The 14,407-nt window shown below is 42.0% G+C and overlaps 2 protein-coding genes across 3 annotated transcripts in view; one reads left to right on the top strand and one right to left on the bottom strand.

Annotated features, from left to right (window-relative positions):
- Positions 1-1,233: 1,233 nt before the first annotated feature.
- ERH (ERH mRNA splicing and mitosis factor) lies at positions 1,234-11,015 on the bottom strand. Of its 2 annotated transcripts, none has more exons than XM_054028322.1 (4): positions 10,932-11,015; positions 7,816-7,903; positions 6,011-6,131; positions 1,234-3,126 (listed from the first exon to the last, which is right to left on the bottom strand). In XM_054028322.1, exons 1-4 carry the CDS (start codon positions 10,998-11,000, stop codon positions 3,024-3,026), a joined length of 381 nt encoding a protein of 126 aa, XP_053884297.1. In that variant the 5' UTR covers positions 11,001-11,015; the 3' UTR covers positions 1,234-3,023. The 2 variants fall into 2 exon arrangements, with proteins under 2 accessions (XP_053884297.1, XP_053884298.1); XM_054028323.1 differs by lacking the exon at positions 10,932-11,015 and adding an exon at positions 10,801-10,920.
- Positions 11,016-11,267: 252 nt separating this feature from the next.
- SLC39A9 (solute carrier family 39 member 9) overlaps positions 11,268-14,407 on the top strand; it is a 35,530-nt gene continuing 32,390 nt past the window's right edge. Inside the window, exon 1 of the mRNA XM_054025824.1 lies at positions 11,268-12,027. Coding sequence (XP_053881799.1) covers positions 11,932-12,027 — 96 coding nt within the window. The 5' untranslated portion in view covers positions 11,268-11,931. The remainder of the gene's footprint in view (positions 12,028-14,407) is intronic.

The following is a 14,407-nucleotide window of genomic DNA, read 5'->3' on the forward strand; positions in this document are numbered from 1 at the left end:
GCAGGACTGAGGACAAAATTTGCAACAGTTCCTGATCTACAAAATGTCTACTTGGGTCGATACAAAAATCTGAGCTGAATTTTCCACAAAAACATGATGTAAACTACATGAATCAAGAGGGTATTGCACGGTGGCAGGAGATGGGAGACTGCATCACTAGTTTACATTCTACCCTTAAACAGAGTATGGTAAGAATATTGATATCAGAAGTTAAACATTACCTGCTAGAAAGCATTAATGAATGATTTGAAGAGTCTCCCCAGATGATCTTCCCAATATTAGTACTGATAGGGTGTTAGTTGTTAGTTTAGACTGCTCTGGGCACTGATCCCTCAAACCATGCAGAGTAGCAGTGGAGTTATTCCACCCCCATCAAGTGCACAACTGTAGCGGTAGGGTCTGAACTGATACAAATTTCAGTTTGCTATGGGGAAAAGAACTAAGAGCTGCAGAACAACTTCCCAAAGCTGTTAAGTGTATAGGAGAAAAAACAAAGTGGCTTTTTTGCAAATTGTGCAGACTATACTGCACCTGAGCTTCCTGCATCTCCAAGAGCCTAGAGACCTTATTTCTCCCACCATAGCTTTGAAGCAGCAATCAGTTTTATGTAGTTGGAAGAAGACTTTCTTGATAATCCTTTTAGCAATTCATAGCAGAAGTTGTAGCAGTAGTTTTTCAACTCCAAAGATGTTCTCCAGTCAGCTGTACAGTTAAGCAGTTGAAGTGCTAATAGGCCAAAGATTTAAAACGCTTTGTTTTGTGAACAGATGATTGTAGGAGGCAGCTCTGAGATTACATTGAGAATACTATTACTATATCATAATAGCATAAAACTTGCTCTTCGGCTTCCCAAGCCAGCAGCTTGTTTCAAGAGCAAGGGACTCAAGAGAATTTTAGATCAGTCAGAGAAAGCTGGGACTTGGGGGGAGAAGTCATCCCCGTTCTGCAGCCACTTTGCTATCTACGGTGGCTCAATGACCCCCAGGGAATACTCCTGGCACAAGGGGTCTCTGGCTCTGCATCCCCCTGTTCCCACAGTTGTCCCTGGCTCAGAGGATGTTCTAGAGTAGAAATGGTCATGGAGTTGTTACAGCAGCCCTAGCCAGCATCTGAGCCCAAACCAGTCCCAGCAAACCCAGGATCTGGGCGGCACAAACCACTTCCCATTGTCTGGCTCTGCACCAGCACAGGGATTAATCTAGCCCCAAGAAAGCAAGAATGTAGAGAAGAGCAGAGCAGGAACTATTTTATTGTTTGATTTTTATCTCTGTAGCTGACTCCTCATGCTGAAGAAGCCATAGTCTTTGGAAAGGATAGAAAAAAAAAGTGTGTGTGAATTAACTTTATTTTGTTTCTCCGGTGAGCAATCACTCTTTAGCTATCATAGTTAGGCCCCAATATGTGTTTTCTCAAAATGACCTGCAAAAGGAAAAAGGGCTTTTTTTTTTTTTGTACTTATTCATTGTGTATATGGGCCTAAAAGGTTTTCCTTCCAAATTTTTCACATTACACATTCAAGTCCTATCTATGCTGGAAGAAATGACTTCAAAACTAGTGCAATGTTGCTCTCATGAGAGCAAAGACTGAAACCTAAACAATTGAGAGGGGAAGGGATTTATAGTCACTATTTAGCAAAAATGCCTTTTCTCCAATATGTTACAGACCCAACACCTTCACCCCTTCAGTTGAAGTGTTAGAGCTCCCACTGGTCCAACAAGATCAAGGAAGACCAGACTTGACATTCCTGATTATTCTAAGTTTAAAGAAAGCTGTAGGAAAAAAAGCCACCTTAAAAAAAGATTTCAGGCTCGTTACCCACAAAGTAGCAAGAAAGGCCAAGCCCAATTAAAAAAAAAAAAAATCCACTGGAATCACCTTAAAGAAAGCTACATACTATGCAGCATCCCTGAAGAACAGACTTCCAAAGCAGAACTCTTAAAATACATTTTTGGGGCCTCAAAAGAACACTTATCTCTCTAACTATATTAGTATACTGAGCAGAATGTTCAAGCACTGTTTGTTTCCTAGATAGTTTACTTTGCTTATAAACACATTAAATGTGCACCTTTCAACAGATAAAGGTGAGCCCATTCATGGCAATCAGAGCCCCACGATCTTGAACTGCCAGTTCTAGTATAAATGTAAGAGTGGCTCTGGCAACACCACTATAAACATGATGTTCTTTGTCACCACATGACCCACTAAGTAAAGTATTTAAGAATTTTAGTTGACCTTTTAAATTGTGCATTACTTTAACCAAAATGCACTCCTTCCAGATTGTTCAGCAGGTGTTTCAAAGAGTTTCTCTTGCATACCACATAGCTTCATACTAACAAACCTTTTCCTTTTATACTCCGTAAGTGGAAAGATTTTCACCAGCAATAATATAAATCCCGGGCTCTCTCTCAAAGAGATAAGCACTCAGTCCAAGAGACACATCAGCTTTGTTTACCGACCTTGTTGTTTTGCAGCACTTAGGAAAAAGTTTGTTCATATGAAGCTATACACTATGCAACAGAAAATCTTTCATAGTTCAGTCCACATACGCCTTCCAATCCCTGTTATACAGCACACTGACCAGTAGATTTAAATTACTCTAAAGTGCTTTAGGAGTCAGATAAGAAGTCCAGCACACACATTATTTAACTAAAGAGTATTCATTTTATTTTCCACTAAGTCTTTTGTCTCAATGACATAACTAATAGTTGGATATCCCGCGGAAGGGCACATACAGTGAATCTGGCAAAGCATATGAACAGCCCTAGGGGGTTGAACAAAAGTAGGATTGTTAGCTAACCAGAGAGAAACAAAGTTAAATCCCTACCAAAGATGTTACATTTTCTTCTTCATTTACACTAAAAAGAGGGTTTCAAACTGAACAAAATCCTTGCGTCGCTAACAATACATTCAGTCCTGACTAGAATTTAACAAGATGACAACAGGATGACTATAATACAAAACTTCTACTACTGTACACACCTGTTGTCCAAGCCCTCCCCAAACCCCATAATGAGGCTGCCCCATTATTTGCTTGCTTGCTGAGCCTGCCTGCGGAGGAGGACGTAGATCTTCTCCTTTATCCAGTCTTTATTGTAGGGTTGGTATGTCTGAGTGTCAGCACGGTAACTAGGGAAAGAAAAAAACCGAACGGTTAACGTAACATTGCTTTGTCCTTCAGTTTTACATGTCAGAAGAGGCTTAACAACTGTTTGTAAAGCTCACCAAGTGTGTCAGATAGCAAAGTAATTATCCATGTTTCACAGACAGATATAGCTGAAGCCTGATCATGCTTCCATTTGACTGAGTGGAAATTTTACCTAAAGTGACCTTGATCAAGTTACACAGTAAATCAGTGGAAAAGCATGGAACAGAACCCAGATGTTTCAAGCACCAGTAACTACTAGGTCACATTCTCTCTCTCTTTTACATTAAAATTCAGGAAAATGATTTTCCTCCATCTACAGAAAGTGGAAAGTGAACAGAGAAAGCCTTTAAAAAGGGTTTTAAAGCACCTTAGAATTTGAAAATTTTACAGAAGTCATGAAACATTTTTTAAAAATTGAAATGCTGGTCCTCCTTGAATTTAAAGAAACAGTGGGCAAGGTATTAATATTCGAAGTGAGAAATTTGGAATTTAAGACTACAGATTTTCTACTTGTGCTTAGAATCTTTAAAGAAGTTTTTTTAAAAACAAAGATCTTCCAGTCACGTGAGGCTTTATAGCGCTCCTAAGTGTTCTCTTCATTCTCCCTAACAAAAGATCAAAGCCAAAAGAATAAGGAAGCAGCTTCAGCCAGCAACCCATTCACATATCAACTGGCAGTGAGAGTTTACATCCCAGAACAAGCCCACTCCCCCAAAAAGAAGGCTATGAACTAAGCTCTCACACATTCATTCTCTCTTTACAAGTCAGGGATTACAAATTTATTTGAGCTCATTTATTGCATAAAGTAACTCAGGACACTGTAGTTCATCACCAAGCTCGACAGATGCAGGAAACAATTATATTAAAATACTGCTTCCATTTCTGCCAGTCTTACCTACTTATAGCAAAAGCAACTCAACAAGCTGATACATCGTTAGCTATCTGTGTAGATATAGTACTAAGATTTGTCCCCTCACGCCCAGTTTTAATTCTTAAATCTGGCATGTGCCTTTTGAAATATACAGTGCCTGACCTGGATAATTGTGGTGTAACAGGATTAACCGAACATCTTTGAACACAATCCTTTCTACCCATATGACAAGGACAAGAAAGGGATCATTAGCATTAAGCTTTGGATGGGCCAAAAATTAAGATCTGTAATGCCATTTGATTCAGTTCAAGATACTTTTTTATTAATTCTCAGAGAGCACTAAATGTATCTTTAAGAATCAGTAACTAAAGCTGCATTGAAAGATCAGATATCAAGCCGCATAGGGATCTGTGCAGCCACAAACTGAGCATAGTACATTACATGCTAAGTATGCCATCTGGTGGGAAACTACAAGCTAAAACAGAATTTGGCTCAAACACACTTTGGCTTTACTAGGTTTGACTAGGCTCCTGATTAAAAAAACGTAATATTGTATTAGAAAACAGAGGCACCTTTTTAAAAACAAGGATCCTATCATTAATCTGTCAGAGGGGAAAACAAAACATAGCATGATTGGTCAACCCTGCACCACCCAAATACTGCTGTAGCTGGGGATCAAGCACGGTAGGGGGAGAACTCAAGGACAAGATAAAACTTCAGAAACTAGTATTAAGTGATCTTTTCATCCTTCTCATCAATGACTTTGGCTAATGAATCTGAAGGGGTAAGGAATCCCCTGCAGGCTCTTTTCTGATTTCTCAAAATAATACGTGGCAAAAACAAGTAATTGTATGAGAGAGGTAGTCACTTATTAAAAATAACTTCACTGCTGGATCAAGTTTTATAGAAGACTTACAGATCTGCACACAGGTGCAACTTCCTACAGCAGTCATCCAGTACTTTGACAACCCTTTTACAGTTAACTTCTACTCTGATTATGAAGAGCAGTTGTGCCCATGTCAGTTGAATAAACAGAAAAAGATTGTATAACTGAATATTAGACTTGTCTTATTTCTAAAAACAATTTAAGGATGCAAGTCAAAAATTAGCTGAATATTTATGGTATGAAGACCAGTTGTGAATTGCTAGAAGTGCTGAGATTTAAATTGTATTTTCCAGAGCAGAACAGTAGGGGAAATGAGTCTAGTCACCTATTCGGGTGTAGGAAAGCATGCAGAACTTACAATGCCATCTTGAGTTGCCCTCATCTTTTATATACAGATGAGAACCCTGGAGACTACAGGTGAGATTTTCTAGGCGACTTAAGAGCATAACTGTTACTGAGAGTCAATGGGACTTGTGTTCCTAAGTCCCTTAGGTGATTTGATTTTTTTTGTTAAATTCCACCCTGTATTTTTAACATGCAATGCTCTGTCTTGATCCATATGAACTGACTACAGCATACTCCACTTTAGGAAAGTTAGGTGCAGCCTGTAGGCTCCCTAGCATGTTGCCAATATGGTCCTCAGTGGAGTAAGATTTGTGTTTGGGTACAAATACCTAAACTGTTATAAACATTATTGTGAATAAGATCTGAAATGGAACTGTCAACTTCAAAGCTATGTGTACTTACTCTCAGACAAATGTTATGTCCCAATGCAACTCTTGCTAAGGGTGATATGGAATGTCAGTCTGTTTTATGGAACATCACTGCCTCACCAACACAGCTCGTTATACCACACAGAATATAAAGGGCATTTTAAACAGAAACAACACACATTTCTCATCAGCAACTGATAGGTACAGGGGGAGAATGAACAATACTACAATACTGTAAAGTATTACATCACTGATTTTGTACATAAGCTTATAAATAATTCCTAGTAACCTTTAAAACACCTGTTTTCCCAAAATGGGAGGGAAGCCATCCCTTCATCCGCAAAATAGGATGGGTGTTTGAAGTACTACCTTCCATACAGCAGAACAGTACTTACACAAGACAGCTGAGGTCTGCCAGGTCATCAATAAAATCAAACAACTGGCTGATGTCATACGTAATGGATGGGCTGTTGGGATTCATTCTCTTCAGATGTTCTTCATACATTTTACAAACTCCTGCAGAGAGATAAGAACTTTCAGTACCATCAATAATGGCATTAAAAGGCTATTGGTTTCAGTTTGCCATAAGTTCCTTCTGGTATTAAAGTTACAGTCAACAGTAAAGTTTATAGAAGCACATTTGGAATGGGAACATGCAGATGCTATAGAATTGTTTTAATCGACAATACCACTCAGCTTTAATATTTTATTTCAATTTTACAATGTTGATTAGTTCTCATAATTGTTTGTATAGCAACCAGAACACATTGATGTGGGAAATGGGTCACTATTATTTACACCTTGACTTATGAAGTAGTGAGAACAGTCTTCTGGATTTTAAATCTACACTTGGTTCAAGGCATAATTTTACAAAAATATACAATATACTTGTTTTTTAACTGAGTATACAGGGCAAAAGTTTAGAATGATCTCATTGCTGGTTCTAAACCAGCAGTTAAGTTGACAAATCCTAGCAACAGAGCTGTACACATGCCTGCTGTGCAACAGGATCAGACATCAAGCAAGGAAGTATATATTCTCAAATGGAGCAATGGACTTTCATGCATTACAACAGGCAGAAAGTCACTCTTTTCCAAATGTAAAGAGATCAGATCACAGCAGGGATGAAAATGTGATTATCGCACTTTCATAAAAACCCACATGAGTTAAATATTTTATAAGTTAATTTAAGATTCCTCTAAGCAGCAAATCAACATTTCCCATCTTGGAAGAAAAAGTCTTTTAGAATTTTTTTTGGTGAGTAAAGAATTGTCTAGCTGCAGAAAACTTTAATGCAGTTGGTACAATAAGATATTCTTGATGTTAGAGAGTATAAGAACTAACAGGATATACCACATTTTTTAAACGTTAACCCACATTCAGATCTTCTTTGCATTGTGCTAAAGTGTAATGCTAAATTAAACACCCAAATTGCTTCATGTGTGGTTATGCAGTCCGAACAGTGAGGTTCTATGTCTCTCAGAGCCTGGTCCTGAAGTGCTGAACACTCATTCTATTGATTTGAATGAGAGATGAGTGTGCTTAGCCCCGCTCATGAGGAGGCCACCAGTGAATCCATATAAAATCAGGCCAATTTACAAATGAAAACATTTTCTTCCATCTAGCCTGCAAACTAGTGTGTGTCTGAAAGTCAAACTGGTTTCTTTCTGGCTCACACATTCCTAGTAGAAGAGTTTGCAGTTAGTATTTATCCAGTTGATTATGTGCAGAACAATGGGATCTAGATTACCGCTCATATATGAGCTGAGGGGTGAAAACATTATCTACTATTTGCTTTGGAGGGATAACAAATTAGTAGTTAGAAAATTGGGATCTGATCCTGCAATGAGATGCACACAGGCAGACCACTTGTACAGTGCGCCTCTCATTGCAGTTTCAGGACCTTAGTCAGTAAAGTCAGAATAGGACTCTGAATAAATACAGGAAGAAGATGAGGAGTAATGAGGAGTCTTTTTGAAATAACTCTTTCGCCCCATGTGAACTTGAGTCTTGCAGCAAACTGTTACACCAATACGGCACTTTTGGGTAAGTTACTTTTATACCTTTTCAATTTAAGGAAAATGTGTTGAGAATGGATTCTCTCAGCAGGTGAAAGTTTGGAAAAAATAATCAAACTAAACTGCCCTTAACAAGAAGAGATAGTCTAAACCATCTTCATCCCAAAGACAACAATACTTACCCTCCATGCACTCATTCACCGATTCATAGTCAGCATATGTTCTCCCTTCTGGCCTCTTGGTAGGCTGAACAAGCAAAATTGTGTGAGACTGCACAAAAACAAGACAGTGACTCAGACTTAGAACTACACATTAAAACCCATGAAGACTAAACTGAAGTTTAGAAGACCAACCCATGAGACACAAATTTAGCTGTATTTCTAGTAATTAGATCTTATATACTTATATAAATCTTACTGTCTAAAGGAGAATCAGAGTAGCAGTCTTAAAATGGCTTTGCATTTCTCTCTTAAAAAAATCCTATGAGGCCTGTAGTACAGAAAACAAATGTCCCATTATACCAGGGGTCGGCAACGTTCGGCATGCGGCTCGCCAGGGTAAGCACCCTGGTGGGCCGGGCCAGTTTTATTTACCTGCTGACGCGGCAGGTTCGGACGATCGCCGCCCCCACTGGCCGCGGTTCACCGTCCTGGGCCAATGGGGGCGGTGAGAAGCCGCGGACAGCACATCGCTCGCCCGCGCCGCCCCCATTGGCCCGGGACAGCGAACCGCGGCCAGTGGGGGCCACGATTGGCCGAACCTGCCGCGTCAGCAGGTAAATAAAACTGGCCCGGCCAGCCACGGTGCTTACCCTGGCGAGCCACGTGCCGAACGTTGCTGACCCCTGCATTATACCATGAATTAGAAACTGAAAAGAGGGCTGCCTTGTGGCACTGTTTTGGCCAGCAATTTTTTCTTCTAATCACAGTTGCATTAATCCTGAGACATGTCAATGCACACGTGTTTTTCTCTTGAATAACAATCTTGTATTATTTCACACTCAAAAACATTGACTACATTCAAGAAATAGTATGCAACGTCCAGGCTCTTCCCTTGTAAATACAACACCAGCATAACAAAAGAAATTAGAACTAAAAAAAAAAAAAAAAAAAACTACTATATTGAGATTATATTGTTTTGCTTATTCCATTGTAAATGCTGGCAGTTATTGGTTTTAATACCCTACATGATGGAAAACCAGGGTGGAATCAAACTTTCATTTCACTAACATTGCAACTCTCACCTCAAGGTGAAAAGCCAGTACACAAAACATGGGATTGAGTATTCACTATCAGTTACAAGTGAACACAAAGACAGGTTTCAGAGTAGCAGCCGTGTTAGTCTGTATCCGCAAAAAGAACAGGAGAACTTGTGGCACCTTAGAGACTAACAAATTTATTAGAGCATAAGCTTTCGTGGACTTCTTCGGATGCATATAGAGTGAAACAGTGGGCTGTAGTCCACGAAAGCTTATGCTCTAATAAATTTGTTAGTCTCTAAGGTGGCACAAGTACTCCTGTTCTTTTTAAGTGAACACAAAGTTCCACAATTATAGTCTGCAGTTAGCTATTCAAGGATGGATGTATTTTAATTTCTAGGACTTTCTAGCTCCTTGCACCTTTCTCTAAAGCACCTGATGACTGTCATCTTTCAGACACGGTATTGGACAAGATGGAACTTTCATCTGATCTGTTATAGCAAGTCCCACTATGTTCTTGTCAGGTCTTTTAAAAATGGCTTTAATTACCACCTGTGGATATTACATGCAAAACATGTTTAATGAAGTGCAGAAAACCAAAGTACTAAGGCTCAGACCTCAGCATCTACTCAGTACCCATGCAGAAAGACTTCTACCAACTGTATATTAGCTCTGAGCAACATGACTAAGATACTGCACCCATAGTAAACAGTGGACATCAGGGAAGCTGGGGATGGAAAAAGGACAGGGACTGGGCACCGATAGAAGTACAATCAAGTGAATGCAGGTGGTATGTAGCAGATATTTTTAGGGTTTTAAGTTACTCCTACTGCCAGCCAGAAGTAGTGGTTTGCTTGAATTGGCTCAAGAACTTCACTTAAAAGAATGTCATAGTAGCATTAGCCCTTACAGAAGTGCTTCAACTATTTCCTCTTCACAGGCAGCTGTTAGCCAGCTATCAAAGCATTGATATCAGTAGGCTTCCTTCAGTGTAGTTCACTTTCACATGAAAGTAACAAAGCACTAGGATTATCAGCTCTTTTTGCATTTCACTCACTTTAACCAGTGAAGCCATATATATCAATTTCACTTTCATTTCCTAACATATAAAGAGGGCTCTGGATTCCAAGTGCTACAAGGAAACATTTAAATAAAAAAACCCACACCTGTTTAACGGCATTATGTTCCACAAATTCAAGGAAGCAGCTCTTTGAATAAAAGATTAAAAAGTGACCTGCAGAGGATTTTGTAAAAGTTGGACTTGACTCCCCACTCCACACGTGTGATGTATACAGGCCTTTCACTCCCTTTGGGGGTTTCATTTACACTAGTTCTCCCGTCATGACAGACTTTTCCAGCCTAAACAGACCTAGAATTTCTGATGTAGAAACAAGCTGAAAACGCATCGCGAAGAACCCGCCTAGGCCCCACGTGTGCAGCAGAGAGACCCAGACAAAGCCACACGCCCAGTCACGGAGCGTGCAGCCCGGTCACCCCTCAGGCTAACCCCCCTGCCCCAGTGGCAGCTGCCAGGGCAGACACGTGCAGTGGGAACGGAATCTACCCGCGTAGAGAAGCACGGGCCCCGCCCGGGCCTTCGCCCCTCCCTGCGCAAGGAGCAGCCGAGGGCTGGAGATGCCCGTTGGGGAAGCAGGGCCCCTCCTCCACCGCGGATGGGAAAAAACCGCAGCCCTCGGGGCCCGCGCGAGGGTCCCCCGTGATCCTGCCCCGCGCGAGCCAGACTCGCCCCCGCCCCTCTCCCCGCGGAGCTCGTGCGGTAGGCAAGGGGCGGGGTCTGTATCCCGCTCGGTCCCCAGCCCTGGAGAGGGGGGCGGGAGGAGACACGCGGCTGGGGACTCCGCCAGGCCGCAGCGCTACGTCGCCCTCAGCAGACTCATTCCCGCCGCCACTATGGCGCGGCCCGACCGACCCGGTTCCTCCCCGCACGCCGGGAACTTCCCCTCCTCACCATGGCGACTCGTTCTCCACAGCCCCGCCGACTGTGACGGTCCCGAACTAACAGTTCCCAACGGTCACCCGCAATCCCCCGCGCTAACCGGAAACACTCCACCAACCGCCAACCAGCCCCTAGCTCCCTACCATAGACATCACGGAACCAGACCAGAGCGGCGCCAGTACTATAAAGAAACTCTCGCGAGAAAACCACATGGCAAAGCGTTCGCCGGCGTTGCGTATGCTGGGCGGGGCATAACGGCGCCGTTCTTTGAGACTTTAGCAGTCATCTTTGATAGGGGCACCGTATCCTATCAGCGCCTTTGTGCCTCTCACCCCCTTCCAAGATGGCCCCTTAGTGATTATTTGTCCGCCATCTTGGAATCGGGCGGGAAGTGGCGACAGAAAGTGAGTCACGTGAGAAAGACGCTCCGTTCCGCCCCAGCCCCCAGGAGAGGCTCAGGCCGCTAACCTGGAAGCTGTTCTCTGGAAGGGGAAGTGTCTGACTGCGGAGCTGCCACTTGGCCTCCATGGCAGCCGCGGGGGACGCCGGGCGCAAAGGGGAGCCTGAAGCCTGAGCTCCTCGCTGAACCGCTCCCCTCCCCTTCCCGTCCGCCGAGACCAGGGGCCAGCAGGGGAAGGCGAAGGCGCTGCCGGCGTCTCCCTGGGGTTGGTAGGAAGGGCCAGGCTCCCTCCAGGGAGCTGCTGACTGCCCCTGTGTTTCGGGGCGAGCGGCCTTTCTGTTGCACCTGGGGCTGGTATAGTCTGTGAGCGGGGTGGGCCCTTCTCTCACCCGGGCGGAAAGGTGTCCCCTGCCCCCAGGCTGTGGGAGAGAAAGAGCCTTTCCGCTCCCCCGGGGTGGCTTAATCCCCTGTGGCCCTTGACAGGGGAGGTGGCGAGAGGGAGTGAATCGTGGTATCCCAGTTGCTGTTGACAGATCCAGGGATCAGGGTCAGGAAAGCGGGGTGTCTCTCTCACACGTAGCTCTTGGGGGAGGGAGGGAGTTTGTGGCACCACTGGGGAAGAGGCGCCTCTGACCTTCATGATTCTGCTGGAGCCGCAACACCTGCACAAGTTGAAAAACTACATGCAGTAAAAGCTGGAAAAGTTAAATTTCACTTTAAGCGAGTGGACAAAAAGCAACAACATGGATGATTTCATCTCCATCAGTCTGCTGTCTCTGGCTATGCTGGTTGGCTGTTATGTGGCGGGGATTATCCCCTTGGCAGTTAATTTTTCAGAGGTAAGCAGGTTCCACCAGATTGTCCATCCCTTGTCATGCAAGAATCTTGTGAATGAGAGAGACAGACCCCATCAAATCGTCTAGCTCGTCCCCTTGGAACTACTGCTGTCTAGTTACCAGTAACAGTTTAAATTAGGGAGCTTTCAAAAGAAACATTGAGTGAAATATTAAATTTTATTCAACAGCGCAGCACAGAATCTGTGATGAGTGTAAAATGTATTTTAAAGTTGCTTTAAAATGAATCCTGCAATTAATTCGGAACTGCAGAGCCTCTCATTGCCGAAGTAGAACAAAGACTCTGCATCAGTAGGAAGGAGGTGGCAGAAGCTTGATGTTTCTTTTTCAGAATGGTTTTAGATTATAAACTCTTGAAGGCAGTGACTGGTTTTTACTATATGTCTGCACAGTGTCTGGGTTGAGGCGTCTAAAAACTATACAAATAATAAGAAAAATTCTCTACAAAACTCAATGTTTCGTTCTTTAATTTTCCACAATAATATTCCAAAACCACCATCATGGTTGCTTTCCCTGTGCCCAAAGAAAATTGGGTGTGACTTCTAGAGCTCACAAAAATCTTCTGAGCATTATGTAATCTATTTAGATACTTATATGGTCCACATAACTGTAGTATTTGAGGGAGATGGGGTGACTTAATAACCCACTGTTCTCTCACCTCTTATGAGCTGAGCCTCATATCTTCACAGTTCCGCACTGTTCAACAGTGACCCTACCTCTCCCAGTCCCCCAAATAGTTGTTTTTATATTGGGGTAGCACTCAGAACCCCCAGTTAGGACTGGGGCCCCATTGTGTTAAGTGTTTTACAAACAACAAAAGTTCCTGCCACAAGGAGTTTACAATATAAGTATAATATAGTGTTAGGAGTCTTATCCTTGATTAGGCACATTAAGGACACAATGTTGATGTGGGGGTGTACATGAATGAAGACTGTCATAGAGACATTAAGATGGAGTATCTTCTGGAGGAGGGGGAGAAACTTCTTTTATTAAATAAAACACACTTTAGGCCCCAACAGATTTCTTCCTGTAATTAAATATTTAATGCTTGGCTCCTAGTTCCCTTTTTGCTTTAGATATGTATATCAGTGGCATTACACTTTTTTGTTTGTGATTGTAATAATGGAATCAGTAAATGAAAAGGGGAGTTTAGAAATGAATGTGATATTGAAAGTTTGTTGAGAAAATGTCTCAATGGGAATTATGGCCATCTCATAGTTTCATTAGCAAGATTGCATCTTATGCATTAGCAATAATGGTTTAACTAGTAAACCCTTTTCCAATTTTTCTTGGTTTGCTTGTTACAAGAACTTGGCGTTTCTGGAATATGCACTAACCTGGTGTGCAAAAATAGTGAGTTTATTTACCTTTGTTCAAGGTTTAATTCCAAATTGTAATCCTGGGGTTCTAAACTAGATTAGTTTAGGAGTGAAATTACCTTTGCTTAGAATGTTGTGAGATCTGGATGCAGACAGTCTCAAAAGAAGGTTCCAAAGTCTATATAACTATGGAGTTTGAAGCAGTTTGTTTCAGAGATGACTTAGTGAATTGTTTTCCTAACTGAAAATCTGTTTACCTAATTAATTTTCAAATAAGGACAAGTCAATTTAGACCCAAGTTCTTTTTAACTTGGCTGACATGAAGACACTCTTGTGACTGTGCAAGAAAACAGTGTGGATTTTATGGTTCTCCTGTTCTGTGCAGGTTTTGAACTGGTGTATTTCATATTGGATTATATTAGGGTTTAACGCTCAAACAGTTCTTTCTGTACAGTATCTGATATTGGCTCCATCACCATAGTGTCTAAGCACAGTTAAATCAACGTAATCGTGTTAAAAATTTTAACCATGTAGAAAACACTTTAATTGTCATAATATTAATCCTAAGGCTTGTCTATATGTAAAGTCGCACCAGTTTAGCTTAAGGTGTGTTTAAAAAAAACTGATTTAGGTGAACTCTTGGAAAAGGCTGTGTGAACATTATTTCATTTTACACCCATCTTATTTCAGTTTAGTTTAAGTCAATTAGGCCATGTCTCAGCTACTGGTGCTATAGCTCTCCCACTGTAGCACCATAGTGGACCCCTGCTACAGCAATGGAAAGGTTTTTTCTGTTGTTGTAGGTAATCCACTGCCCCCAGTGGTGGTAGGTAGGTCCAAAGAAGCAGTCTGCTGTCGAACTAGCCGTGCGTCCACACAAGGGCTTGGGTTGGCATAGCTATGTCATTATCCCCCGAGGGAGCGACGTAACTATCTATGCCTATCAGAATTTTAAGTGTAGACTAGGCCTCAGAAACATGTTTAAGCTAAATTATATAAGTCACTCTTAAAATGTGTGTCTACACAGAGGTTTCCATTAGTTTATC

Source organism: Malaclemys terrapin, chromosome 4 (assembly GCF_027887155.1).
Source record: "Malaclemys terrapin pileata isolate rMalTer1 chromosome 4, rMalTer1.hap1, whole genome shotgun sequence".
NCBI lineage: Eukaryota > Metazoa > Chordata > Testudines > Emydidae > Malaclemys > Malaclemys terrapin.

What these genes read in the sequence shown, in the direction of transcription:
- ERH (XM_054028322.1), bottom strand. Translation starts at nt 11,000, where the DNA reads ATGTGGTTTTCTCGCGAGAGTTTCTTTATAGTACTGGCGCCGCTCTGG. An exon ending in GGTGAATGAGTGCATGGAGG is followed by an intron (nt 6,132 to 7,815) that starts GTAAGTATTGTT and finishes ATCTCTCTGCAG; the next exon opens with GAGTTTGTAAAATGTATGAA. An exon ending in GCAGACCTCAGCTGTCTTGT is followed by an intron (nt 3,127 to 6,010) that starts GTAAGTACTGTT and finishes TTCTTTCCCTAG; the next exon opens with TTACCGTGCTGACACTCAGA.